We start from the raw sequence: 26,778 nt of genomic DNA on the forward strand, positions 1-26,778 counted from the left end.
AACAGGGAGAATGATGTTGGGACAGACAGCACTGCACACTTAGATGGACAGGTTTAATTGTAACCCTTCTGTACACATTGTGAAGCTCAGAAAGTAATAAAAGCTAAACCAAAGCCATATAAGCAGGGGGGAAGTGTTTTGTTTTTTAACAGTCTTCATCTTAGCAGGTGAAACTGAAACACTGCTGATGTGGTAAGAGACTTTAATAGTCACAGGATGCTAAAGAGAAGAAATTACTGTACACAGCAAGTTGAAATTCAATTGGTTACCAAACTCTTTCCAGGTCACCTTAAAACAATGTAACTACTATGTATGTGGCACAAGCTCATGCCAATATTTGCTGCCCAAACTGACAAGCTTTTGATTTCCACATTTCTACAACATAGGAATACAGTGAGTGTTCTTTAAAATAAAATACAACATTCTACAGTCTATTACAATACAGTTGCTTAAAGAATTGGCACACCTGTAGTCTCAGTACTCGAGAGGTTGAGGCAGGAAGCCTGCTATGTTGCCTGAACTACATACAAAGACGTCGTCTCAAAAAAAAAAAAAAGAAAGAAAAGAAAAGAAAGGAAGGAAGGAAGAAACGAAGGAAGGAGAAAAGAAATGGCAATTTGGAGATTTTACTCTTGAGATATTACATATTGTTTTTCTTTCCAAATGCAGTGTCATTAAGATCCCTTAAAACACAAAGTTTGCCAATGCAGAATTATATTTTCTTCTATCATTTTTCCTTCTAGTCTAATATGGTATGTGGCACAATAAATAATAATCAACCAAAAAACCTCTGAATTTCCATTTTAGATAGTCTACCTGAAGTTTGAAATCTTTGACAAACACCATCTGCACAGCTGCACAGGCAGCATAGGTAACTGTCACTGCAGAATAAAGCACAAGACACTCAGTCCTTGTTCCCAAGAAGGTGTTAGTACAACAAATGGGCCACAAATTTGAGAAGCAGTCAAGGCAACTATTTGAGAGACAAGAGGTTTCTGGGTTCTGCTGCTTATACTCCTGAGTGGCCTTTACTTTCTCTTTATTAAAGTCTGTGTGACCTTACTATATTTTTTTTAAGAAGACAACTAGTTGGGCAAACACAGTGAATGCTGTCAAGTATTTAAGGATCTGATCTATTGCAGAGGAGGAAGAACGACTTCCCTGAGGAAGCCACGGCCTGTTGAGGAAGAAAGACAGAGATAACTTGGCAAAGGAGCAAGAAGACTTATTGCCAACAGGGAACAGAACATAAAAAGACCTTGAGGTAGAAGCTGTGTCTTATTAAAAGGTGGCCCAATATAACTCATGGGAATAGCAGCAAAAAGAAAAAGAAATAAAACTATTTTCTAAATACTTTATTAGATTTTTAGATTTTACTCTCCTACTCCATAAAACAGAAATTTTAAATAAATAGCTACAGGGTAATTATTTCTGGTGTTTCAGCTTACTACACAACTAGTCTGTTTCATAAGCCCCAGCTGAAACCTCACATACGAATATCTCTACCTGAAGACAATGCATTCTACAATCTATTTCTCTTTCTTGCTTGCAACCTGAATTCCCACAAGAAATTTCCTTCCACAGTTTTAAGTGGTGCAAGGTCTGAGTTCTTCCTGACACTATCAGAATATAACATGCTTATGATTTTACAAACTTTCTCAAATGCTGTGCTAAATCACAGTAATCAGTACTGTGGTACAACACAATATAGTAGAATCTTAATAAGAACACTACCATGAAAGAAAAAAAAAGTCAAAACCCCAAGCTGAGTCAGTGTTAAAAAGATGACAAAGATTGCCCTATTAATGACTCATTATGTAATTAGCAAACTGTAGAAATGTATGTCTTATTTATCCCTCTGTAATCCTTCAGCTGTTAGTAAAAATGCTGTACATTCAATGACAGAGAAGTAAACAAATTCAAATAAGTAAGTAAAACTGCCAATAAATCAGTCTCAGAATGCCAGGGGAGTACGGAGCCTTGGTGAGGACTTCACACATTATCTTCTCTGACAGATGAAAACAGTAGGCGACGAGGAAAATGTCATGTGATCCTAAACTTGGCTTCTAGAAAATAGAAATTATAGTACCACACAATTCAGGTCCTATTTTGTATATGGTACTCTATGTCTTCAAGTTTTGAAAACAAGGTTTTTTATTTTTGTTGGTCATGGAGCTTGAACTCGGGGCCTGGGCGCTGTCCCTGAGCTCTTCAGCTCAAGAATACCGCCCTACCCCTAGAGCCACAGCCCCACTTACCGTTTTCTAGTGGTTAATTGGAGATAAGAGTCTCATGGACTTTAGAGCCTGGGCTGGCTTTGAACCTCAGATCTCAGCCTCTTGAGTAGCTAGGATTACAGGCATGAGCCAATGCATGTCAAGTTTTTGTTTTATGTGTGGACTGTTAGTTAAATTCCTAAAGAGGCCATAATTTCTGTTAATGTAGCCAGAGAAACTATAAAGGCTAGCAAATTTATATTTGTCTTTAGATGTGTCTTAAGCACACCATACTACAATAATATAAATTCACCAAACATAAATATATATTATACTTAGGTTAATGGTCTAACTTAAAATTTTAAGTTTAAGCTAATTATGAGTGGCTTATGCCATTAACCGTAGGAACTCAGGAGGCTGAGATCTGAGGATATTGGTTCAAAAACAGTCCAGGCAGGAAAGTCCATGAGACTATTATCTACAATAAATCACCAAAAAAGATGGAAGTGGAGCTGTGGTTCAAGTAGCAGAGTGCTGACCTTGAGCAAAAAAGCTTAGGGACAGCATCTAGACCCTGAGTTCAAGCCCCAGAATGGGCACAGGAAAATTTTTAAGCTTAAAAAGCGTAAGAGCAGGGCTGGGAGCACGGCCTAATGATAGAGTGCTTGCCTAGGATACACAAAGCCCTGGGTTTGATTCCTCAGTACCACATATACAGAAAAAAAGCCAGAAGTGGAACTGTGGCTCGAGTGATAAGAGTGCTAATCTTGAGAAGGCCTAAGGCCAGGGCCCAGGCCCTGAGTTCAAGCCCCAGGACTAGCCAAAAACAAAACAAAACAAAAAATAGCTTAAGAAGAGACAAAAAGGCAGCATACTGTTCTACAAGGGGAAGAGTGAATCAAAGGGAGAATAGTGAATCCTTGCCTTGGAGAGGTCAGCAATGCAGAATAGGTCAGCTTCATGAGCTAACTACAACTGATGTCTATGAGAACCTGTTGTTGCTTTCTACACCAAGCATTCCCTGCTGCTCACTCCCTACCCAATAACCCTCTTGGAGTGCCCAGATGCCTCTAGGACAGCCCACCCCCCAAGTGAATCATTCTCTAGCTAAAGCTCAAGGAATCAGGAATAAAGTCCCAGTGAATTTCTTCATATCAGTGGGAAAGGCAACCTCTGTTGCTCTTCTTTTAGGAATGGACCTTCGAAAACTTCATGACATGACTCTCTGGGCTTCACAGCTTCCTGGAACAAAAACCCTGGACGACCAGATGCTACCAAAATTTTTCAAAAGTGGAGGTCAATTATGTCTCAGGACACATAAATGCAAGCACATGTTAAAGAAATCTATTTGGGGAAAAAAGCATATCTATTCTAGTTAAAAGGTAATCATCTGTTTTCTTTTCCCTTTTGCTTTAAAGCCCCTTTCCTCATCAAGTAATGTTACTATTAAAATGTACACAAGATGGTCTTTCCTTCCTCCTTAAAAAAAAATAGATCAGGCTCACTGTCTTCCTATTCTACCTAAAAATTTTCAAAAAATGTAACACTGGAGTTATTTCAGATTTTTAATTTTTTTCTTGGATCATTCTAAATTTGGAAAGAAAAGAAAAGGTGGTCCAAGATTCCTTTTAGCACGTGACTACATGTATGGACACGTGTTGTTAAGTCTCCTGTCTGTCTGCTCAGTCATACATATCCCATCTTAATCATCTCAAGCAAGAACTTTTCTGTCTTTATATATTCTATTCCTTCCCTTCTACACTAAGTCAAACTCCCATACTTTAGTGCTTTCAAAAGGTCACCCTCCAGGGTGGTGAACAAATTCATTTTGTGTTGCTCCAGATCTGGAAAATCAGGAGTCCAGCACAACCAATACCTCCAAGTCCAGTTCCTTTCCCTCTTGTCCTCCTTTCTAAATGTGCCCCGTTTGCTACCTGTTGGCAGTGCTGGTGGTGCTGCTCCCAGGGCTGTGTTTCTGTGCCCGGTTCAACCTCCGTGGGGGCTTTGAATGCTGTAGTCGGGGGCTTGGCATGGAGGGGAATGATGAGGCGTAGCCATGTTCACACTCTAAAAAGAGCAAGGGGGAAAAAGGTGTAAGAAGAATAGAGAAATCTGTAAATCTTCAGTCCAATAGGTTTCTGAAAACAGGAATGGAGGTAAACTATCTCTACTCTTTTTGGTTAGAAAAATAATAACATCCCAGTCCTTGGCTGGACATGATGGTGAACATCCCAGCACCTTGAATGGAGAAGCAAGAAAATCCCGAGTTTAAAGCCAGCCAGAGCAAAGCTTCCCCATAATTCCCAGGCCTGGACATCCAACTTGTGGCAACCCACTCCCTGGGGAGTGTACTGACACCTTCTAAACCAAGTAATTTCTCCTGTTCCCCAAGAAGACTTTTCGATTTAAGCACCCTATCCTCTAAGTGCAGCTGTCCCCAAATTACTCCCTTCCCTTAACTGTTTCATTCTCCAGTGTCCCCCTAGGTCTCATACTTGCATAACTCCAAATACTTCAATCGCCAAGTCTTGGTCAATTTTCTCTCCCGAGACCGCTTTCCTGGTCTTTTCTGTGTGGTGCCCAACACCCCAATCCATTTCTTCTGTGGTCTCCATCCCTACAGGGGCCCCATCTCACCACATCTCCCACATCACCAGGGCACGGGGTCCAGCTGACAGATGTCCGGTGGGCATTTCCGTCTCTCCCACCCTCCCAGGCCCCACACAGCTCCCGCTGCTTTTGGAAAGCTCGCCCCCTCCCTCCACCCTGTCACCTCCCCCCTCTCTTTGGAACGCCCACCCCGCAGGCCTCCAGTCCCACTCGGGGTTCACCCAGTACTCCGCACCCCAGCCCCGCCCCGCTCTCACTCCAGGGGTCCCCGGCCCCTCCCGAAGCCCGTACACCCCCCTCCCCGCATCAACTCACCAGTCTCCCCCCGCACGCGCCCCGCCGGCCACTCTCGCGCGCGCGCTCGCTCCCCCGGGCCCACCTGTCACTCCCGCATTCTTTCACACGTGCGCGCGGGCTTGGCCGTGCGCGCTCCCACGTGTCCCTCGTGCGCGCGCACTCTCCCCACCGGGCCCTCGTGCACGCGAACCCTCCGCGCGCGCGCCGCTGCACGCCCCGCCTGTCACTCGTGCGCACACCGCCCCCCCCGCGCGCCTCCCCTCAGCAGCGCACGCACTTCCTCCCGCACACTCGCGCACCTCTCCTCACCAGCCGCACCGCGCTCTCCACGCGGAGCAAAAGCCCACGGGCTCAGGCAGCGGCGCCTAGCCGTTACCTCGCTCCCGGCGCTCCAGAAACTCGGCGGCCTCCAGCAGGCGCTGCACGTTGATCATCCGCACCCGCTCCATGGGCACCGCGGGTGGAGACCGGAGCTCACCGCGCCCCCGTCCCTGGCCGACAGGAGGCGCCACAGACGGCTAGAGCGTCACGCCACCCCGGGATGTGTGCGGCGGGCGGGCGGGCCAGCCCGGCCGCGGCTCGGCGCGCTCTCCGCCGACTCGGCCGCCTCCGCTGCGCCCGCCGCGCCCGCCGCGCCGCCTGCAGCACGCGCGCGGTTTGTTTACCTCTCTGCGCGAGCACGGGGGTGGGGCGGAGGCAGCGACGCGGCTCGCTCCGCCTCCTTCTCTACCTCCTGGGAAACGTAGTCCCGCCCCTACCCACTGCATGCCGGGAATCGTAGTACAGGAGTACGGGTACACTACAGGGCGCGCTTGCGCCTCACGATTCCGCAATGGCTTCTGGGAGATGTAGTTTCCAGCGGTTTACTTAGCTCCCTTCAGGATAGCTAGAAGAAGGTGCCAGGGCTTAGCGTCCCAGAGGGAAGGATGTAATTACAATGAGTCTACACCCGAAGTGGCTCATGTCTCCATATTTCCCACATTTTTCCAGGGGCTGGAACGGTGTCCCATGTTTCAGTCAGTCATCCATCTACTATATTTTCATGTAACTACTGTGCCTGTTTCCTTATCTACAAAATTAGAAAAATAGCACATTTGCAAGGACAGCACACCCAGAATCACTTGAGAAACCAAAGAAGCATTGTTCAGAAATAAGACATTCAAATCAGAAGCAGAACGGACTTCTATTTTTTTTTAAATTGTTTTGCTCTCCCTTCCCCCAACAATCTCTCAGGGCTGCTTTTAGACAACAGGAAGCCCACTTTGGTTCTATAAGGAAAGGTCATTTGAGGCGTGATTTGGTAACTGGAGTAAACCATAATTCTGGTCAAATCTGGACTCTGCTACTTAAGCTGAATGTATGGACTCTTTTTTTTTTTTTTTTTTGCCAGTCCTGGGCTTGAGCTCAGGGCCTGAGCACTGTCCTTGGACTTTCTCAAGGCCAGAGCTCTACCACTTGAGCCTCAGCACCTTCCGGCTTTTTTCTATGTATGTGGTACCAAGGAATCGAACCCGGGTGCATGTTAGGCAGGCACTTTAACCACTAGGCTAAACTCCCGGCCCCATGTATGGACTCTTTAAGCCTCATTTTCCTCCTGTAAAAATGAATGTAATTCTTCCATTTATCCATAATGTTGAGGACCTGCAGTGAAGTCAAGGACTGATGCAGACTTAATGTGCACAGTAATGAGGGAGGCAGACTCCATGGAACCTGCTCTCGCAGAACATGTATCATCAGCAGGGCTTATTGTGAAGATTAAATAAAATAAGTCCAATAGTACACAGCAGGCACTCAATAAATAGAAGCAATGGTGATTGCTTCCTCCCATGCTCTCCTCCCTAAAAAGATAACCAACAGCCAAGGCTGAAGAAAGCAGAGAGCACATTAGCAAGCAGCCACTTTCTCCTCCAAGTCCTCCATCTCATAAGTCATCGAAGTCAAGACCAGGGTTTCTCAAGCTTGACATTATTGCCATTTGGAGTCAGATACTTCCTTTTTGGCATGGGGATTTTCTTCTGAGCCTTGTGGGATGTTTAGCAGCATCCCCGGCCTCTACCCACTAGATGCCACTAGCACACCACCACCCAGCAGGCATGACAACTGAAAATGCCTGCAGACATTGCCACATGTCCCTGGAGCCACAAAACCACCCCCAGTCCAGAACAATCCTAGTGAGAAGAAGGACAGAAGAACTGGAACTGCTCAGTGCTGTAGGAGCAAACTAGGAACTATGTAAACATATTTACCATGTCTTCCAGCTCTGATTATTTTAACCTGCTGGTAGATATCCAAAATAACAGGAAGCTCTTAGTGAGGTAAAAATTTCCCCTTCCCCATGGTTATTTCATTGGCTACTTCAGAAAATACCATGGTGGAATGGAGAGCTTACCTTCTCAAAAAGGTTAGGTGTTCCATGCTGACTTTAATAACCTCTCCTTTCCCCCTTGTCTTTTTTTTTTCCTTCAAAATGAACACAATCTCTAGCGAGGTCATAAGCTGAAAATTTTGCCAGCATTTAAAAGTATTTGGCATAACATTTAAGAAATCGATGTTCCATCAAATTTGGAGAGACCTAAAAGAAGAGTTGTTCACAAACCACATAAATTTTTTTTTTGAAAGGCTTTGGAGACTGCTTTTTCTGCTGTTGCCCTAGGCCTTTATTTTTTTGGCTAGGCCATTTCTGATCTGGGCTTTCCCATTAGGTAACATAACCGTCCTGCATCTTCAGCAAGGGATGTGTTGGGAAGGATAAGAAATTTTTTTTAAAGAAAATACCATTCACTCAGAACATCCCATTAATTGAGGATAAAACTTATTAGGTTGAAATTTTCCAATCCGATGGGACATGTAACTGAGAATAGTATAGCCTGAAAAACATGGAAGAATTCAAGATGGGTTTAACCCACCAGATCAGGTCAGAGAGTCAGCAGGTTAAGAGAAAGCAGGATAGGTGTGTGAAGCCTGTATCTGGCTTTTCACAGGTGACTGTGGGTGATGTAGCCTAGAGCCCTAATCAGAGGAAGAGATGGAAAATATCACGAGAGTCAGGAAAGGCCTTGTGCTCGTGTTGAAGAAGAGAGGCAGAGGTCATAAGGGCTAGTTCAGGAACTGAACTCTTCAGCCTTTCAGTCAGTCAGGGAAGCTCCATTTCCTTCTTGCTCTAGCCTGGAAGTCTTGGACATGGGCCACCAGTGCTTCCCACAGCCCCCAGCATAAGGTTTTGTCGTTGTTGTCATCTCCGGAATGATGCTATCCATACCAGCCTCACCTGGGGGAAGCCAGAGGCAGCCATGGCTTTGCTGGAAGTTCACATGAAGCCAGCATGCCCTACAGATGGAGTTGGGCAAACCGGAAGAGCAAAGCTTCCAAAGTGTACTGATAGAAGAACCTTGGACTCTTACCTAGACAGTTCCATCCCCTCCTTGAAGTATCTCTTTCAATCTGGGGAGTATTTAGAAATTTAAAACATCCCTCAGAGTCTCCCAACTGTATCACAAGCACAGCTTGGCTGGACAATCTGCCTTCTGAAGAAGCAGGCAAAGCTCTCAGGTCTTAGCAGCCCCACCCCCTCCTTCCCCATCCCCCACACAGTTTACTACAAGCACGTCATTTATTGCAAAAGTCTTAACAGTAGAGGCTGATGTGTTGTTATAGGCAGTCAGGAGAGATGGAGGAGGTTGGAGGGTGGGGGGAAGTCATTGCTTTGATGACACCCGGTGCTTGGGAGACTGTCCCTGGATCTACACTGAGGTACCATGAAGGCGCTGTTCCCATTAAAGGGGTGAGGGCTTTCAAATAATCCAGTTGGGGGGCCGGAGAGGGTGAGCTTCGAGGTCCTAATATTGATAACCATAAATAACACTTCACACATCTTTCCAGCTCCCCCCCCACATGACGACCACATCCTCCCCCTCCCGCTTCTTCCTCCAGTCTCACGAAGAGCAGCAGTGAGCTCCTGCTCTGCCCAGTGAGTCAGCCTTGCTTAACTTCATGCGTAAGCTCTCCACAAGTCATCAGCAGCTCAGAGCTGCTGCGGGGCTGTGTGCAGAGATAAATTTGGGTCTGAAGGAATGACGTAATGCTAAACCCGAGAGGTAGCTGCTCCCTCCCAAGGCTCCTCCTGTCGCCAGGGCTGCCAGCTAACATCTCCACCACACTGGAAAGCACCAATCCACCCAGGTGCCCAGTTAGGGAGAACAGAAAGGAGGGGAGGCAGTGTTCATCTCAGATCGCTGAATCTGGAAGTTTGTTTTCTGTTTTTGTGGTTGTTTTTGTTTTTTTAACTCCAGTTTTTCTGGTGAGATCAGACCACTGGCAGAGGCTCAAACAGCTGCACTTGACTTCCATCCTGACCCATCTCTTCCTTCAGAAAAGGGCTTTTCACATTCTATTAAATGGCTCTTATTACAGGCAGCCTATTTCAGTGGTTATAATAGCTGTATTAATCTCTCAAATGTCCGTTTCTTTTCTTTCGCATCAACTTGAATCCCAGAAGAAACCTGCATTGCAGGGCTCAGCTATGGTACGAATCTGAGGGGTGTTTACCTAGGAGCACTTACTCCATTTGGGGATCTACTGGGGTGCAATTAGCAAGGTATGAACTGGTAAATGAATGCTCTGTCAAGGAACTTTCTATCATTCAGCCACCACTCAAACCAGTCACCATGTTTTAGTTAAGAACATTTTCGTTCAGAGAGGTGTGGTAATTTGCCCAAGGCCCCACAGCTGCCTATAGAACCAAGAGACCAAGGGTTAGAACCCAGGCCTTAAGCACTCTTCTCATCTCCATAATTCTTTGTTTCTGGTTGATTCATGTTTAAAGGAGGGGAGGGTGGACTGAAACGGAGTAAGCTTTCTGAGATCGTTTAAGCCTGTGGGGCCCCAATCCTTTAAATATCAAGATCAAGTTACATCCCCAAAGGATCAGAGAGCTGCTTTGGTTTTCTGTGTAGGATTCAATCTTCCCCAAGGAAAGGCTGCCTCCAGCATCGATTGTTTCTCTGTTGGTGATGTCCACAAATCCTGGGCCCAGCCTCCTGATGCCAGTTTAATTAAAAGACCACCAGGATAAACAATCTGTTGTGTGAAGAAGCTGCCCTCCTTAGAAATGCCTCCTGAATACCCTTTCTCTTTTGGTTGTTTTTCCAAATACTTGTTTCAAGTGCTGGAGTCAAAATTATTTTCCTGTCATTTGCAGGTTGTATGACTTTCAGCCACATCGAGCATAGAAATTAGTCAGGCATGATGTTATTCTTTTGAAGCACTATTTAATTCCATGAATATTTTACTTAATTTTTTTTGAGTCTATAGCCCAATAAACTACAAATCTTTTCACTTCATATGTTAAAATCTTGGTATTATAATAACCTAGTCTTTCAAAACTAGATGTAACTTATAAGTCTTAAAAAAAAAACAGAGGCTTTCTCTTGTTAAGAGAGTGCCCCACATTCTCGTCATAGTCTCTCACTGCCGGGCGCTGGTCTGGAGTAGATGTGTTCTCACCTCTTGGTACTATCACCCCTTTTTAGGTAGCAGGAGTTATGACTTGTATAGGCCCAGGTAGGCCCTGTAATATTAGCTACTCAGGAGGCACTGATCTGAGGAGGTGGTTCAAAGCCAGCCCAAACAGGAAAGTGTAAGAGTTACCAAAAGTAGACCACCACGTGGTTCAGACAAAAGAAAGTTCATTGGGAGAACCAAACCACTGGCCTGTAAGAGTGCAGAATTGTGCCAGGCCACACTGGAGAGCAAGGTGCAGAGCTGTAATGAGGAGCAGGTATCATGCAGTAGGTAACAGGTTGTCACTCGAATGACAGGTGGAGAGAGATTGGTAATATAGGGAAAGGAAAGGAGGAGGGGTGGCCTCAGTGGATACAGAAGTGACCTTAAAGCCTAGGGTCCTTTTGCTGATTCAGTCAGGAGATTGACAGGTACTGGTGATTGACAGCTACTGGTGATTGGCAGTTATAGGTGATTTGGGTTTGGGGCAGTTGATTTCTAGTAAGGCTACACAAAGAGGGGAAGTTCTCCCAGGCAGACCTAACAGAAAGTCCATGCGACTCTTATCCTCTTATCTCCAACAAAACACTAAAAAAGCCTAAAGTAGAGCTACGGCTCAAGTGTACAGTGTTAGCCTTGAGCAAAAACATCAGCGACAATGTGCAGGCCCTGAGTTCAAGACCCAAGACTGGCACCAAAAAAGAAAAGAATTAACACACCAAAAAACAAAACTACAGATCCTTATTTGTCCAAAGATACAAAGACCTCATCTTTTCTTTCAGATCTAGTATTCCCATTCTGGAATCTCAGAATAAAATGCCTCCATTCACTTACTAGCTACCATGTAGCTTGCACCAGCTACATGTCTCTGCAGTTCCTATACCAGTTCATTTAATCCTCAGCACACCTGTGAGATTCCTGTTTACAGATAAGGTACAGAAAGGGTGATCAGTTTGTCCAAGGTCACACCTGCAGTGAACAGTCAACCATGGATCTCTGACTCCTGCGTTCCCACAATAGGTATTACGTTCTATTCAATCAGATATGGTCAGACCAGTGGTCTGATTCCACTGGTCTCAACCAATGCCAGTCCTGTCCCCAATGTAATAACTTGTCAAGCTTGGTTGCCAAGCTTGTTTTTGTAAAAATGCTTAACCTGCTTGGCCATCTGTGTGGGGTTTCTTCCTCGTGGTTGACTTAGGGCATCATATGATGACGTTATACAGTGACGACCACCTGCGTGTGGTTATGACAACCTGTGTGTGGTGTTTACCTTTAAAATCTCACCCCCAAGGGCCGGGAGTTTGGTCTAGTGGTAGAGTGCTTGCCTAGCATGCACGAAGACCCGGGTTTGATTCCTCAGCACCACATCCATAGAAAAAAGCTGGAAGTGGTGCTGAGGCTCAAGTGGTAGAGCTCTAATCTTGAGAAAGTCCAAGGACAGTGCTCAGGCCCTGAGCTCAAACCCAGGAATGGCAAAAAAAAAAAAAAAAAAAAATCTCAGCCCCAGTGGAGCTTTGGGGTTGTTCTCTACCAGCCCAAAGGTAGAGAGAGATCAGACACTGTGCAGCTATTAAAAATGACAGTTAGGGGCCAGGAGTTTGGCCTAGTGGTAGAGTGCTTGCCTAGCATGCACAAAAACCCGGGTTCGATTCCTCAGTACCAAATACATAGAAAAAGCTGGAAATGGTACTGTGGCTAACGTGGTAGAGCTCTAGCCTTGAGAAAGCCCAAGGACAGTGCTCAAGCCCCAGAACTGGCCAAAAAAAATGACTCCTGGCTTGATTCACTGAGTGCTGGTGACTAATGCTGGGGGTTCAAGTCCCGCCTGAGTGTCAGAGATAGAACACCCAATAACTAGAGTGAAAGGGGGGGGGGCAGGCAGGAGGGTTTTGATGGCATTTAGTGAAAACTGGCAGTGGTAAAGGATTCCAGACTGATTTGCACAAGAACTGGCCCACAGATAACTTTCTTATAGAGAAACTGTAAGTCAGAACGTCAAAGGCACAGAACTGGGCATTTGTTGGTCAAATATTTCTTAATCATCTATTATGTACTGGGTATTAAGTTAGATACTAAACAGAGAATAATAAAACTGGCCTTTGGCCTCCAGGTGCTTACATTCTAGCCCAACAGACAAGAAGCAAATCAAATGAGTGTCAATTGTTCTCAGTAAACTGAATGATGAGAGAGAGGTGGTTTCAGAGGGTGGGGAGTCAGGGACAATCTCAAAGCCTGTGTGGACATCTCAAACTTGAAGGTGCCCACAGATGTCCTGGGACTTTAGTAAATGACGTTTCTGACTGGGCAGGTCGGTGTGGGCCTGGAAATGCCCTTATTTACAAGCTGGAGATGGATGCTCACCTTCAAAGCATGCTCAGTCTCCACAGCCAAGATGAAGGTCATGGCAAAAGATTTGTATTTTATTCCAGATGAGACAGAAAGGTATTGGAGGGCTTTCAATCAGGGAGTGATATTAACTCAGTTGTATTTAAGATCACTAAGTTTCTTAGAGGTTGGAGCCTAGGCTGTTGGATGTTCACAGTGGTGGCCAGGCCTTGAGCTCATATCCTCAGCTTCTTCTGAACAGAAGCACTGGGTTCCCAGCACAGGCCAGCCCACTTGCTCTACAAGCTCAGATACCTGAAGGAAGCCTAGTAGAGCTTGACAGGGTGTGTATCCACAGAAGGGAGACCTACTGGTTGGGTGAGTTCCCCAGAGGATGCTGGGCAATACAAGCAAGTAGAAACACCCTAGACCATTGCCGTACAGGGAAAGGCTTCAGTGTCAATGCCCGGAAAGTGCTGGAAGACTTTGGCTTCTTCTCTTTAGCCTAGCATGAATGGGGAGAAAATGAAGTCACTCCAGGGAGACATCCCCAGTGGTGCTCTTGAGCATGGAGTTCAAACTTTCTGGATTCCACTTCTTGCCTCTTGCTAACTGGAGGCTCCCTTAGGCAACTTTCAAATCCCAAAGGAAGATGGAGAAACCTGAGTTTGAGTCTCAGCTTCACTATTGTTAGCATGGGGCCTTGGGAAAATTAGTCAGCCTTGGGAAGACTAAGACCTATAAAATGGAGTAATTACAGCATCTGCCTATTGGATGTTGGTAAGGCTTTAATATAAAACACTTAGACTGGTATCAGCACATAGTAAATGCCTAGTAAAAGGGGGGCATTTCACAGGCCAGGAGTTTGGCCTAGTGGTAGAGTTCTTGCCTAGCATGCACAAAGACCCAGGTTCAATTCCTTGGTACCACATACATAGAAAAAAAGCTGGAAGTGGTGTTGTGGCTCAAGTGGGAGAGCTCTAGCCTTGAGAAAAGTCAAGGACAGTGCTCAGACCTTGAGTTCAAACCCCATGACTGGCAAAAATGGGGGGGGGGCATTTCCCTATTCCTTTGGAAAACAGATATTGTCAGCAGCCCTCTCGGGGGCATTGTATCAGACGCCCAAGAGACCAACTGGAATTATTTATCCATTTCTATTTGGCTAATATTTGAACTGGAATATGCTACTGGAACTAGAAAACCTTACATGCCTCACTTTTGAAGCACCAAGACAGCCCATGGCTCCTGGCAGCTTTTAGAAATTATGTATTGCATGACGCTAAATTTCACAATGGTAGAAAGAATGAAAGGAAGTTGTTTGCAAGGCACTCAGAGTTTAGGGGACACAGGAACACAACAGGGATGGTCAGATTGTGGTGGTGAGAAAAGAGGGGGAGAACTTGGGGAGAAATTAGCACTGGGGCTCTATAGAAATGGAAAAACTGTGATACAGAATCAAATATTTCAAATAGTAGTTAATCCAAGTCTCCCCCCCCACCCGCTCTTTTTGGCTTAAGTCTGAATTTCCCAATCTCTTTTTCCCTCAGGACAATGTGTTTATCTTTCTAATTTTACTGTGTTTAAATTTCCTTAGCAGACATGGGGGCTGGGGAGTGGAGGTATGTGATCACAGCATGGGGGGGGGGGTGGCTGGACAGCTACACTGGTGGGAGCCATTCTTCAGGTACCAAAGGCCCCATCTGGAGAGAACTGCAAGGGAATGGTGTTTATTCACAAGGATGATTAGAGAACATTTGGATTCCTAAGTGCAGGCAGTTGTTCATTTGTATGTTTGATTTCGTGCTGGTCCTGGGACTTGAACTCAGGGCCTGAATACTGTCCCTAGGTTGTTTTTTTGTTTGTTTGTTTGTTTGTTTTTCCTCACCTGAGCCATAGCTTGATTTCTGGCGTTTTTGATACTCAGTTGGAGTTAAGTCTCTTGAACTTTCTTGCCCTGGATAGCTTTGAACTGTGATCTTCAGATTTGAGCCTCCTGAGTAGCTAGGAGTAAAGGTGTCAGCCACCTCGCCAGGTAGTTATTTTGTTTTTTTAAAGTCAGATTTGTAGACATTATAAAGACAAACACAAAAACACAAAGCATTTGAAACACTGGGTAGGGATGGGGAAACAGTGATGGAAACTCAGGGTCAGTTTTGTTCTATCTGCAATGATGGCTAGAAGCAAAGACACAGGGTCAAGTTACATGCCACCCTTCATCACTGCTGCTCTGTTGATTTGAGATAGGATTTCCCTATGTAGCCCAGGCTGGCCTTGACGCTGAGATCCTTGTGTCTCGGCCTCCTGAGTGCTGGGCATATACCACGACACCTGTATTGGGATCTACTTTAAGACAAGCAAGTTTCAAACTCCAAATACTGGAATGAAGTACATATTCTATGAGGGCAGAATCTATATTGACAGAATTAAGTGGAGTGCCTGCCAGAAAGCAAGTATGTGCTCTATAAGTATGTGCTAGTTTAAGAAATACATGAGCTGGGTATGGTGGCTCACGCCTGTAATCCTAGCTACTCAGGAGGCTGAGGTCTAAGGATCATGGTTCAAGCCAGCCCGGGCACCGCAGGACAGTCCATGAGATTCTTATCTCCAATTAGCCACCAGAAAACCAGAAGTGATGCTGTGACTCAAGAGGTAGGGCGGTAGCCTTGAGCTGAAGAGCTCAGGGACAACGCCTAGGCCCAGAATTCAAGTCCCACAAATGAAAAAAAAAAAGAAAAGAAAGAAAGAAAGAAAGAAAGAGAAAGAAAGAAAAAGAAAGAAAGAAATAGGTTGGTGCCTGTGGCTCACGCCTGTAATCCTAGCTATTCTGGAGCTTATCAGATCATAGCGTGAAGCCATCCAGGGCTGGAAAGTTGTGGAGACTTCTTTCCAATCAATCACTGCAGAGTGGAGCTCATATGGTAGAATGCCAGCCTTGAGCCAAAAACCTAAGGGACAACAACACCTAGACCTTGAGTTCAAACCCCAGTACTGGCAGATACATACACACCCAAAAAAGTACACAGAACGAATTTGGGAGAATTACTGGTCCACAATATAAGCATAATTCTACATTTATTCGATACAATTGCTGTAAGAATCTTTTCAAGAGTTTCTCTGGTCTAAACTTTGAAAAAGGGATTACATTTATGTCTATTTCCTGGAGATGTGTTGCTCCAAAGCAAGGGTCATCTGGCCAGGAGTTTGCCCTAGAGTAGAGTGCTTGCCTAGCATTCACAAAGACCTGGGTTCGATTCCTCAGCATCACATACATAGAAAAAAGCTAGGAGTGGTGCTGTGACTCAAGTGGTAGAGCTCTGGCTTTGAGAAAGCCCAATGTCAGTGTTCAGGCCCTGAGTGCAAGGGCCAGGACTAGAAAAACAAAAAAAAACAAGGGTCATCTGAGTTTCCAGAAGTATTTCCGCAGGTAAGGGGTCCAGCACTATGTTCTGCCACAATGAGAAGCAGATGAGAAACCTCTAGCTTGGATGATTGTAGCAAATCCTTAGTATTTGGGGTGAAGGAAATCAAGTCAGCTGTTGACAGCTTTAACACCTCTGGCCAGGCCACACAAAGCCAGTGGTATCAGAGACCACTATTCCCGTAAGATTAGCAGAGACCCCAGGAAGCTTTCTCCCTCTCTCTCTCCCTCTCTCTCTCCCTCTCTCCCTCTCTCTCTCCCTCTCTTTCTCTTCTCTCTCTCTCTCTCTCTCTCTCTCTCTCTCTCTCTCTCTCTCTCTCTCTCTCTCTCTCTCTCTCTCTCTCTCTCTCTCCTCTCGCCCCCCCACCTGGGAAACTGAAATCAGCCTGTCTTTCCTCCACTTACCTCCCCTCAGCCCATCTGGGAAGACTTGAGTTCTTCCTTCTCATTTAAGGCTGGGGTGAACATCTCATTACTTCTGCCACCACCTTCTGGCTCCTTCCTGTCTCTCTCCTAGGTAAAAAAGTCTTTTTCTAAGGATGACAAATTCAAATTAGCTTCATTTGGAAAGACTATTGAGAATGTTGTAATAACCACCATAAGAACCGAACCTGCCCTGAGATCAGTAAGCCAGGCTTTAGAACTGCTGACTTTAGGAGCACCTGACCTGTAAAAAAGGCATTGGGGACTTTGTAACCCCTTCTCCCATCAGACAGGAGGGAACTCGGTGCACAAATAAGGACCCAGTTCTGTCTCTATTGTGTCACCTGGGACAAGCCACTTGCTTTCTCTGAGACTCTGCCTCCAAACCTGGGTGAAGAGGATAGCAGAGGCCCCGTGACCTCCGGAGCTCCTTTTAAACACGAAACCCCAACTGGAGAGGAAGAACAGGAAATGGAAGAGAACAGCAGAGAAGGTCAGACTACCAGAAGCATCTCTGCATCTGCCCAATGAAAACTGTTTGCTTCACACTGCAAGCACTTTCTGCTGGGTTGATGTTTGGTTTTTTTTTTCTTTCTTTCTTTCTCTTTCTCTTTCTTTGTCTGTCTACTACACCCTCCTCCCTCTCTCCCTCTAGCAGTATTGGGTCTTGAATTCAGGGCCTGGTCACTCACTATCCCTTAGCTTTCTTTGCTCTAGGTTGGTGCTCTACCTCTTCTGACTTTTAGATGGTTAACTGGAGTAAAGAGTCTCTTGGACTGTCCTGCTCAGGCTGGCTTTGAACTGTGATCCTCAGATCTCAACATAGTGAGTAGCCAGAATTAGAGGTGTAAGTTACAAATGACTGAGTGACTCCTTTTTCTCTTTCTCCTAGGAAGAAAGGAAGGAAGGAAGGATAAAAAGGAAAAAAAAATCCAACACAAAAACTCAAAAGCCACAAAGCCACAACTCACCTCCCCAAAACAGGTCAATTGGAAGGCAGAGCTGTCTGGTGTTAGGTGTGTCAGGCTTAACACACTGCTGGTGTCTAAGTGAAGACCAAGCAGGGGCAAGCATGTGCCTCTCTTCCAGAAACCCAGTTTAAATCAATATTTATCCAACTGTATTTATAGAAAGTGGTGGTGGTAGGGGGGAGGGGTGGGGCTGGAAGCAAGGGGATCTAAAACAGAACAAGCCACAATGACTGATGCAAATCTTTGTGGCCAATTCGTTTCTACTGAGCCTGGGGTGGCTGCTTCTCTTCCTCCTCCTCCTCCCCCCCCCTCCTCCTCCTCCTCCTCCTCCTCTCTTCCTCCTCCTTTTCCTCCTTCTCCTCCTCTTTCCTCCTCCCTCCTCCTCCTCCTCCTCCTCCTTCTTCTTGCAAAAGACCAGGCTTTTGATGAACCTGCTATTGGCCCCAGTACCATAGCAACAGCCCCAAGTCCTCTAATATGCCCAGAAGACAGACTTGGGAAAGGCAGCGAGGGTGGGGGGGCTGGGAGGGCGGGCTGTTTCCTAGGAGTCTTAAACTTGAATTAGGGCCAGGAGGGTTGAACAAGTCTAGAAAACAAAACATCCTTCTCTGGTCAGCTTAGTGTGTCTCCCATCCTAGTTGTAAATGTTTTCTAAGTAAGGTGTGTACAGGAAGATCTTAGACAAGCAACAGGGTGTTCCAAATACCATCTCTGCCTCACGTTGTTGGGTGACCTTGAGCAAGTCGTTTCACCCATCTGGACTTCATTCCTTGGCTGTAAAACTAGTACACGTGTATATGGTTAAGGCCTCATATATGTTGGAATTAGAGGCCTAGGTTGCAAACTCAGCTCTGCCATGTGACCTCTGGGAAAGTTACCCAGCATTCCTGTTCCTAGGTGACCCCATGTATAAGATGAGGGTAATAAAATTGCTAGGCAGGCACTCTACCAGTTGAGCCAGGGTAATAAAACTGCATGTGTCATGGAGTTATCGTGAAGATAAGAGGAGATGCACTGCATCTCCTACTTGGTCAGTGCTAAAAAAAAAAAAAAAGCCAGCAGTCAGAATAAATATTGTGCAACGCAAATAGTCACTGCTGCTCCATGCTGGTACCCTCTGCATTTCCCTCAGTTACACTTCCAGACTTAGGCTCAGCCATCCTCAAATGGAAGTCTTCATTTCTGGATGTATCCAGTGGAAGAGAGTTTGGGTGAGAGGCACAAGGTGTATGAGCAATGCTGTTGGCCCTTGTTCACAAAGTCTCCTTTACCCCCTAAAGCAGAAATACTACATCCATAGCTACCTCAGACCCTTTCCCTATTTCCTGCATCTCCTTCAGTGGCACTGGTATCTGGGAGCTCAGGGACTCTGAAAGCCAGAATGATATTCACAGACATCTACCGGCTAAGTTAGGTGCCAGTAGCTCATGCCAGTAATCCTAGTTCAGGAGGCTGAGATCTGAAGATAGCAGTTTGAAGCCAGCTAGGGAGGAAGGAAGTTTGTAAGACTCTTATCTTCAATTGACCACCAGAGCCAGAAGTGGAGCTGTGGATCAAACAGTAGAGTGCCAGCCTTGAGCACAAAAACTAATAGAGACCTTGAGGCTCTGAGTTCAAGCCCCAGTACCAGCTCCTTCTTTCCACCTTACTCCCCCTCACCCCCATTCTACCAGCCAAAGTCTCTCTCTAGCATTTACCAGTGGGTAGATACTACATTTAAGCCAAAAATAGATATCTAATTCGGAGAACACAACTCTCAATGCAGAGCGAAAAGGAGTTTGATTGAAGACTGTTTTTTCACACAACTTTCCTAAAAACAAACTACATATGTAGGGGTATGTGTATGCTCCAAGTTTTCAGGAAGAAAAAAAAACAATAGCAATAATAGCAATACTAGATGCTCAGTACAAATTTAGGAAATAGATTCATGAGAAGTTGGCACCCATGCAGACGTGAACCCTCTGAACGCTAAAGCCTTCCATTTTAATATAAGTTGCCTACTCCCATACTTTCTAAGCCTGTAGCTTCTTCATCCTCAGAATCTCAAGGATCCCTTGGTCATTCTGTGCAAAGGACAGTCCGAAATCATTCTTCCCAAGTCTTCAGAAAATGTGTTAGCCTCTGGCCTCCAAACCTGATCTCTATGCCATAGCTAAGAAATGACAGAGCCAAAATAAAGAAGAAAAAAATATATGAGTGACACATACTCAAAGATGATCTGTTCCCTTAAGACACTAATAATCTTCTTGTGAGGACAGGGCTAAGGCAGATAGCAAGTAAAGAACTCCTGGTACTGATTGTCCGAGCTCAGGGAGTTGCTATTTACTATGTATTACATTTCAGATATTTTAAATGTTTCAAACCAGGAATTCCTTGGTGCAAGGTAGAGTTGTTCAGAGAGGCCAAGGTCACACAGCCAGTGAACAGTGGAGAAGGAATCTGTACACCCTTGAGATTGTGAAGTTTTCATTCACTCAGCTATTGTGAGTCAAGGAATGGAGCCATCTTGGAATGCTGGGTACTAATAGGTGTTTTTCTTAAAAATGTATTATTTCCAAGAGAGAGAGAAAGAAAAAGAAAACAGGTGGAGCTGAGGGAGGCTTCTGGGAAAAGGTCAGAACTGACAAGACTTAAAGGGAGGATAGGATACATGTGTCCACGCACCTGCACTGAGACTTGAATTCAGGACTTTGTGATCTCACTTGGTTTCCTCTCCCCGACCCCCAAGGCTGGTGCTCTACCACTTGAACCACATTTCCACTTCCAGGTTTTTGCTGGCCGTTTGGATTATAAGTCTCGTGTACTTTTCTGCCGGGGGCTACCTCCAAACCATGATCCTCAGAGCTCTTGGTTTCATTGAGTAGCTAGAATTACAGACCCCTGAGCCACAACACTAGGCAGGAAGGTGTTCTTGATGGAGCGGAGAGCTGTATCAAGCACAGAGGCATGGCCGTGAAGTCTGCTAGCTGGCAAACCTGCTGGACTGGACAGGAGCAGAAGTTTCATGGCCCAGGAGAGGAAATTAAGTCAGGAAGGTGGGGTGAAGCCAAATGACACCACACAGCAGCAACTTCAAGCAGCAGCTTCCTGCACCAGGAGGAAGAGGCCTGCTCCTTGGCCTATCCATGCCTCTGGGAAAACACCCCACCCTCAGACCCAAGTAATCTCCTGGAGACAACAACCTACAGGCTCCACTCCCACCTCCCTGCCTACTGCTGTCTCCACAGCCTCCACCTCCGCGCCTTCCTTGACACAGCTGCTTCTACTTGCCAGCCTGCCATCTCATGCATAGACCTCCCTGCGACTCTTCTTCCCTTTTGGTTATAAGCTTTGCCAGAACGGAGACCAAATCATTCGTTTCAAATGATTAGTCCTTAAGGTCTACTCTTCCCATGGATCCCGTGGGCATGTTAGCTGCTGAGGCCAGGGGTTATTTACAGAGACTTTCTGAATACTGGCAGGATCATGCCTCCAGGATTCCTATTTTGGAGGTGTTGGATTTGGTTGTAAGGCCTTGGATCAGGTGACACATTGGGGAAAAGTACCTGCTTTTCCCAGGGAATCCAGTAGCCATGTACACAGAAGGTGATCAGCACTGAATCCCTTCTTCAAATTAACTCAGTCTACTGGGAATACTTCTTCACTGCGGACATAACTTGGTCAAGGCTTCTAGGATGCAAAGCTCAACAAGGCAAAGCAAATTAAGCGGTTCTCGCTATAATGGAAAAATAAGGCAAGCTCTGGGCCAAGTAAGAACTTTGCAACCAGAGAAAATGGGACGTGTGAACTCGTGACCACTGCTTATCCGTGCATCTCGGGAAGGGCTCACAGAAACCGAAATGGAGACTCAGAGGGCCAGACACGCTGATCTCTGGGGAGGACGGCCCTTTAAGAAAAGATTGGACCAGCTGGCTGCACTACAACTCCCAGAGATTTCCTGGCCAGCATCCTGGCTCCGCCCCTTAGCCTCCGGCCCCAGCAACGCGTGACGTCAGAAGAGACTGCCGCTGCCTATTGGCTGGATGGTGCAGCTAGGTCAAGTCCAGTCAGAGGAAAGAAGTTTGTCTCCATGTGGAAACCATGTGTCTCCAGCTGGGAGGGGGTAGGGGAGGAGGGGGAGGAGGAGGAGGAGGAGGCGGAGAAACTGAGATCCTGTGATTACAGGGGAACTCGCTGAAATAAAGGCGGGGAGGCTGTGCACCTGAGCCGGCTAGGCATGCCCTTTGCAGCAGTGACCTTAAAAAAAAAAAAGGAAAGAAAGAAAGAAAGAAAAGACTTTGCAAAACAAACATAACCTGAATATTCCTTCCTGGTGAATTAAAAAGCTCGGGTCCTGGCTGCCTTCGAGAAAGCAGGGACCTGGGGAATGCTGGAATCCGATCGGAACGCCCAGATCTCTCTCCTTACCCCCCCCCCCCCCCCGCCCCAACTACTGAATGATGTAAGCGTTTCGGAAAGCGGAGCTCGGGAGCAAAACAAGCCCCGCGCGCGCCGAGCGACCCGCAGTGCCCGAGCCCGGCGCACGCACGACCCCCCCCCCCCGGCTCGCGTTAGTGCTGCGCACACGCGGGCCGCCGTGACGCGCGGGCATTGTGTGCAGCCAGCAGAAAACAACGGCGAGCGCCGCCAGCATCCGAGAAGCGCCCGCAAGAAGACGCGACAGATGTAGACGTAGCGCCCCGCCGTCCTCCGCGCGGGCAAGGAGGAAAGTGGAGGGGATAAAGTGGTCTCCGTGGGGCCGTTCGTGTTTGCAGAAGGGAAATAATAAGGGGTCCGGTGGATGGTTGCGTGGAGTTTGCTGGAGGTCACTACCCCCCCTCCCTCCACACACACCACCCCTCTGCCGCTTGCCGGAGCTGCTGGCGAGGGGGGCGAGGGCCTAAGCCGGGCCGGGCGCAGCGCCCCACGCTCTCGGGGAAATCTGGGGGCCGTTGGCATCACATCGTGTAGAGCCAAACAAGCGGCGGCGAAAAGAGGCGAGAGCTTAAAAACACTCCCACGGGGCCAGAGGAAGGGGGTGTCGCGAGGCCGAGGTGCCGATCACGCACACGAAGTTGACTTTGGGGTGCTCAGGATCCGGAGGCCCCTCGGCTTCACGGGCCTCGGGAGCCTCACTTGGCCGCCAGGGGCCCGCCCCGCACTGGGCAGCCCGGCCCGGCGCGCCCGGCTTTCTGCTTACGTGACTGGTGGCCACGCCGGATCCCCGGCACGGGGTAAACAAGGAGGTGGCGGCCGCCAGGGCGGCGGGGCGGGTGGAGTTGGGGGGGGGAGTGCAGGTCTCGGACCATCTGCGGACACGAAAGTGGAAGGGGCGGCGGGGGGGGGGGGGAGGCACGGGACCCTGAGGAAGCCCTGACCACCTCCTTAATTCACCTCGCATGGAGGAGGCGGGGGGGTGGGGGGGCCGGATCAGGTTCGCCATTCCCTGCCAAGGTGCCCTCCCGTCGGAACCGGCGTCACGGGACAGACTCGAGAGACCCGGCACCCGAGAGGGGCAACTACAGAAACCGCGCCCCTCCCCCCGTGCAACAAAAGCAAACACACCGAAGAAAACGGCGTCCGCATCCAGTTCCGCACCGGTCCTGGCTTTTCCGAAACTACCCCCGATCCCCCCCCGCCCCCCCACTCCTCCCCAAGTAACCGCTCAGCTTCTGGGCCCCACAACCCACGACGCGGCGCCTCTCGCCAGCCAAGCACCCGGGAGTAAACAGGCAAGAAGAGAAAGAAAAGAACGCACCACCCACCTCCCCGACACAAATCCTTGTTTGGGTCTCACTGCGTCTGCACAATCGCGCTGCCAACACACGGCTGCTTTGCACCCTCCAGGCCTGGGGCGGCGGTGGGCGAAGGGGTGTGTGTGTGTGTTGTTGTTGTGTTGGGGGGGAGGCTGTACAAGATCTGACACGTTGCAATCGGATCTCTCTTTCTCTCGCTCGCTCCCATTGATCTACCTACTTATTCCGACAGATCAAGCATCCCATTTTCCTCTAGTCTGTCTGCTCGTCTGCCCTTCCTTCTCACAGCTATTATTCTCGGAGATGGTGGTGGAGACATCGCACACGCGTGCCCCCGTTAGGGCACTGAACCGACTGCCTGGGACTCGGCTGGCAGAGACAAAAAAAAAAAAAAAGAAACAAAAAATACGAAAAGGAAGCCAGGCCAGGGTGGGGTTCCTAGCAGCCCCCGCCCCCGGCATCGCGCTCCACCGGAATGGCTGGGGGGGGGGGGAGAAATGGACCCAGGAAAGCCTTGGCGTTGCCCCGCGCGATCACTCGGGAGCCGGCTCTCCCGGAAAAGAAAGACAACCGTCCACCACAGCAGCCCACACCTTCTTCCCCAACTATTGTTTCGGCGAGATCCCAAAGTTTCCTTCCAGCCACGTCCCCCTCGCCAAGTTTCCCGGGCGCAGCACGGCGGGGCTGGGACGAAGCCGCGGGCGCTGCCAGGTCCCGCCGGCCTGTTTCTTTAGGGGCTGGGGGTAATGGCACCCCGGGGCCTCGAGGATGCCGGGGAGGGGGGGGACTGTGACCGTGGACGAGACGGCCTGGACTCAGTCCCGCTGAGAGAGGAGGAGGGGGGAGAGACAAACAACACGGATGGAAGTAGACGGTAGGGCGAGCCGGAGCCCTGGCGGTGGAGAGCTGCTCGGTGGTGGTGGTTGTTATTGTTGTCGTGTGCGTGTGCGCGCGTGTGCGTGCGTGTGTCTAGATCGGTGTGTTTTCTTTCGGATCTCTCCCCCCCTCCCCAGCTTTCCAACTTTCAGCTAGGAATCCTCTCCCCGATTCAGGAAGGAACAACCAAAAAAAAAAAAAAAGCAAAACAAAACAACAACACTTGTCTGCCCGAGAAGGCTCTGGAAAGGGGGGGGGGGAGAAAAAAAAAGGGAAGAAGAAAGGCGACATCGGAGAGAAAAAGCTGTGTGGGCCCCGTGGCCAGCAAACAACACCGGCCCCGCGCCTCGGCGGTCCCCACAGCCGGCCTGGGAAGGACGGACCCACGGACGCGCGGACGGACAGGCCCCCGCGCCCCCGCGCCCGCCTTTGTTACATCTTTAGCAGCTTTGTGCGTGCGTGCGTGTCCTTTCTCCGGTGTCATCGGCTTTGCTGCCGAGGGTGGCTCTGTGTGTGTGTGTGTGTGTGTTGGGGAGGAAAGGAGGGGGGGGAACCCCGGCCGAGCCAGGCGACAGGGGTCGCCCAAGTGGGCGAGAAAGAAAGAGCGGGGCGCCGAGGAGCTGCCAGGGCGCCCTCCCCCCCGAAACTTACTTTTGTTTTCTTTCTCGATCTGCTCCAGGTAGCTGGCGGCCTCCAGCAGAATCTGCACGTTCTGCAGAAAAGTGTTGATGTGCTTCTCCATCGAGTTCTCGCTGGTGTTGAAAATGTCCGAGAAGGGGCACCGGGGCTTGGCCCCCGCCAGCTCGTCGGGCTGGGCCGGGGGCTGGGGCGCAGCGGCGGCGGCGGCGGCCGGGGGCGCGGTGGGGATCGGGGCCAGCCCCAGCCCCGCGCCCTCGCTGCGCGCCTCCTTGCGCGGCCGCCCGCGTTTGCCCATGGTGGTGGAACTGGGGTCCGCCGAGCGAGCTCGCCCCCCCGCCCCCGCCCCCGTGCGGGGCTGCGCGAGCCGCCGAGCTCCGGGCCCCCGGGGAGACCCGGCCTGCCCGAGCGGAGAAGCCTCCCGGGCGACGGGCCGGCCTGACTTCCCGAGCCTGGCTGCGTGCAGCGGTGCGTGTGCGCGTGTGTGCGAGTGTGTGTGGGTCTCTCTGTGGGTCTGTGTGTATGGGAGATTGAATGAACCTACAGGACAGACGGAGGCGCTCTGGCGACTGGGTCCTAGTGCGAGCCGGTCGCCATCTGACCAGTCAAAATAAAGGTGGAGACTCAAGGCAGGGACCGCCCTTGGCCCGTCCCCACAGCCGTCCCCGCCTCTCCCCAAATCCTAGCACCAACGAGAACGCAAGTGTATTAACTGCGATGGAAAAAAAAAAAAAGGCTCCACGTCTCTGGGTGCACCTGCATAAACCCCCCCTTTTTTTTTTTTGTCTTTACAGAAAAACAATACTTAGGAAAGCATCCAGGACAATGCCTGGCACCCAGTAGGTCGCATCCAGTAGCTGCTGTTGACTTCTACTTTTCTTTCTTTTTGTCCTTGTCGTTAAAAAAAAAAAGTATAAACAAAAGCAAAAGCCCATTCACCAAAGCCTGAGGCAGGAGGACCGGGAGTTCGAGACCAACCTGGCCTACGTTGTGAGGCTCTATCTCAAAATCAAAAAGTTCAGGGGGCTGGGAGTTTGGCCTAGTGGTAGAGTGCTTGCCTAGCATGCATAAAGACCCGGGGGTTCAATTCCTCGGTAGCGCATACCTAAAAAAAAGCCAGAAGTGGTGCTGAGGCCAGAGTGGTAGAGCTCTGGCCTTGAGAAAGTCCAAGGACAGTGCTCAGGCCCTGAGCTCAAGCCCAGGAATGGCAAAAAAAAAAAAAAAAAAGTCCAATTCAGATGAGAATTGGATCACCATGTGTAACCAGGAACTCCTTTCCCCCAACACAAACATTTCTAACACACGCACACACACACACCTGTGCTATGTGTGTGTTCACACAGACAAATGAAATCCCTGATTTACTCTCTCTTTGCAACACCCCCTTTTTTTCCAGGAAGGGGAGGAGATGTAAGCATCACTCCACACTACTCTTCCTAGCCTTGGTCCAGCTGTGCAAAGCTCCCATCAGGGTGCCTAACAACTGGCTCCCCTGTATTTGTCAGAAGGCTACAGAGGCAGAAATGGCATCCTAGGACCCTCCTCCCCTCCCCAAGGTGAATCCAAGTTTTGGATTTGAAGATCCCTAACCCAAAAGACATGGTATCATTGCTACACTTGCTGGCCCCCACGGAGGGTTTCTGAGCCTGAAAAGTGGAATGGGAGGTGGTGGGGTAGCTGAGAACTTCTCTAGAGGGTCACTGACAGGGTTCTAGTCCCAGATGGTCTGCAGGCAGAAGATGTGAGTGAACGTCATTAACCTGTCTGGG

The 26,778-nt window shown here is 48.5% G+C and overlaps 1 protein-coding gene across 6 annotated transcripts in view; it reads right to left on the reverse strand.

Moving 5' to 3' along the window:
- Mxi1 (MAX interactor 1, dimerization protein) overlaps positions 1-25,526 on the reverse strand; it is a 66,898-nt gene extending 41,372 nt beyond the window's left edge. Inside the window, exons 1-2 of one of the 6 annotated variants that reach the window (XM_090345911.1) lie at positions 25,025-25,526; positions 4,151-4,283 (exon numbers count right to left, since the gene is read on the reverse strand). In XM_090345911.1, coding sequence (XP_090202037.1) covers positions 4,151-4,283; positions 25,025-25,307 — 416 coding nt within the window. In that variant the 5' untranslated portion in view covers positions 25,308-25,526. Of the gene's footprint in view, positions 1-4,150; positions 4,284-5,141; positions 5,214-5,422; positions 5,479-5,499; positions 5,723-23,506; positions 23,597-25,024 lie in introns of those variants that run through there. The other 5 variants (XM_090345916.1, XM_090345912.1, XM_090345913.1 and 2 more) reach the window with 5 other exon arrangements.
- Positions 25,527-26,778: the final 1,252 nt, after the last annotated feature.

The sequence above is a fragment of the Megascapheus bottae genome, chromosome 15, assembly GCF_031878675.1.
Source record: "Megascapheus bottae isolate mThoBot1 chromosome 15, mThoBot2.hap1, whole genome shotgun sequence".
NCBI lineage: Eukaryota > Metazoa > Chordata > Mammalia > Rodentia > Geomyidae > Megascapheus > Megascapheus bottae.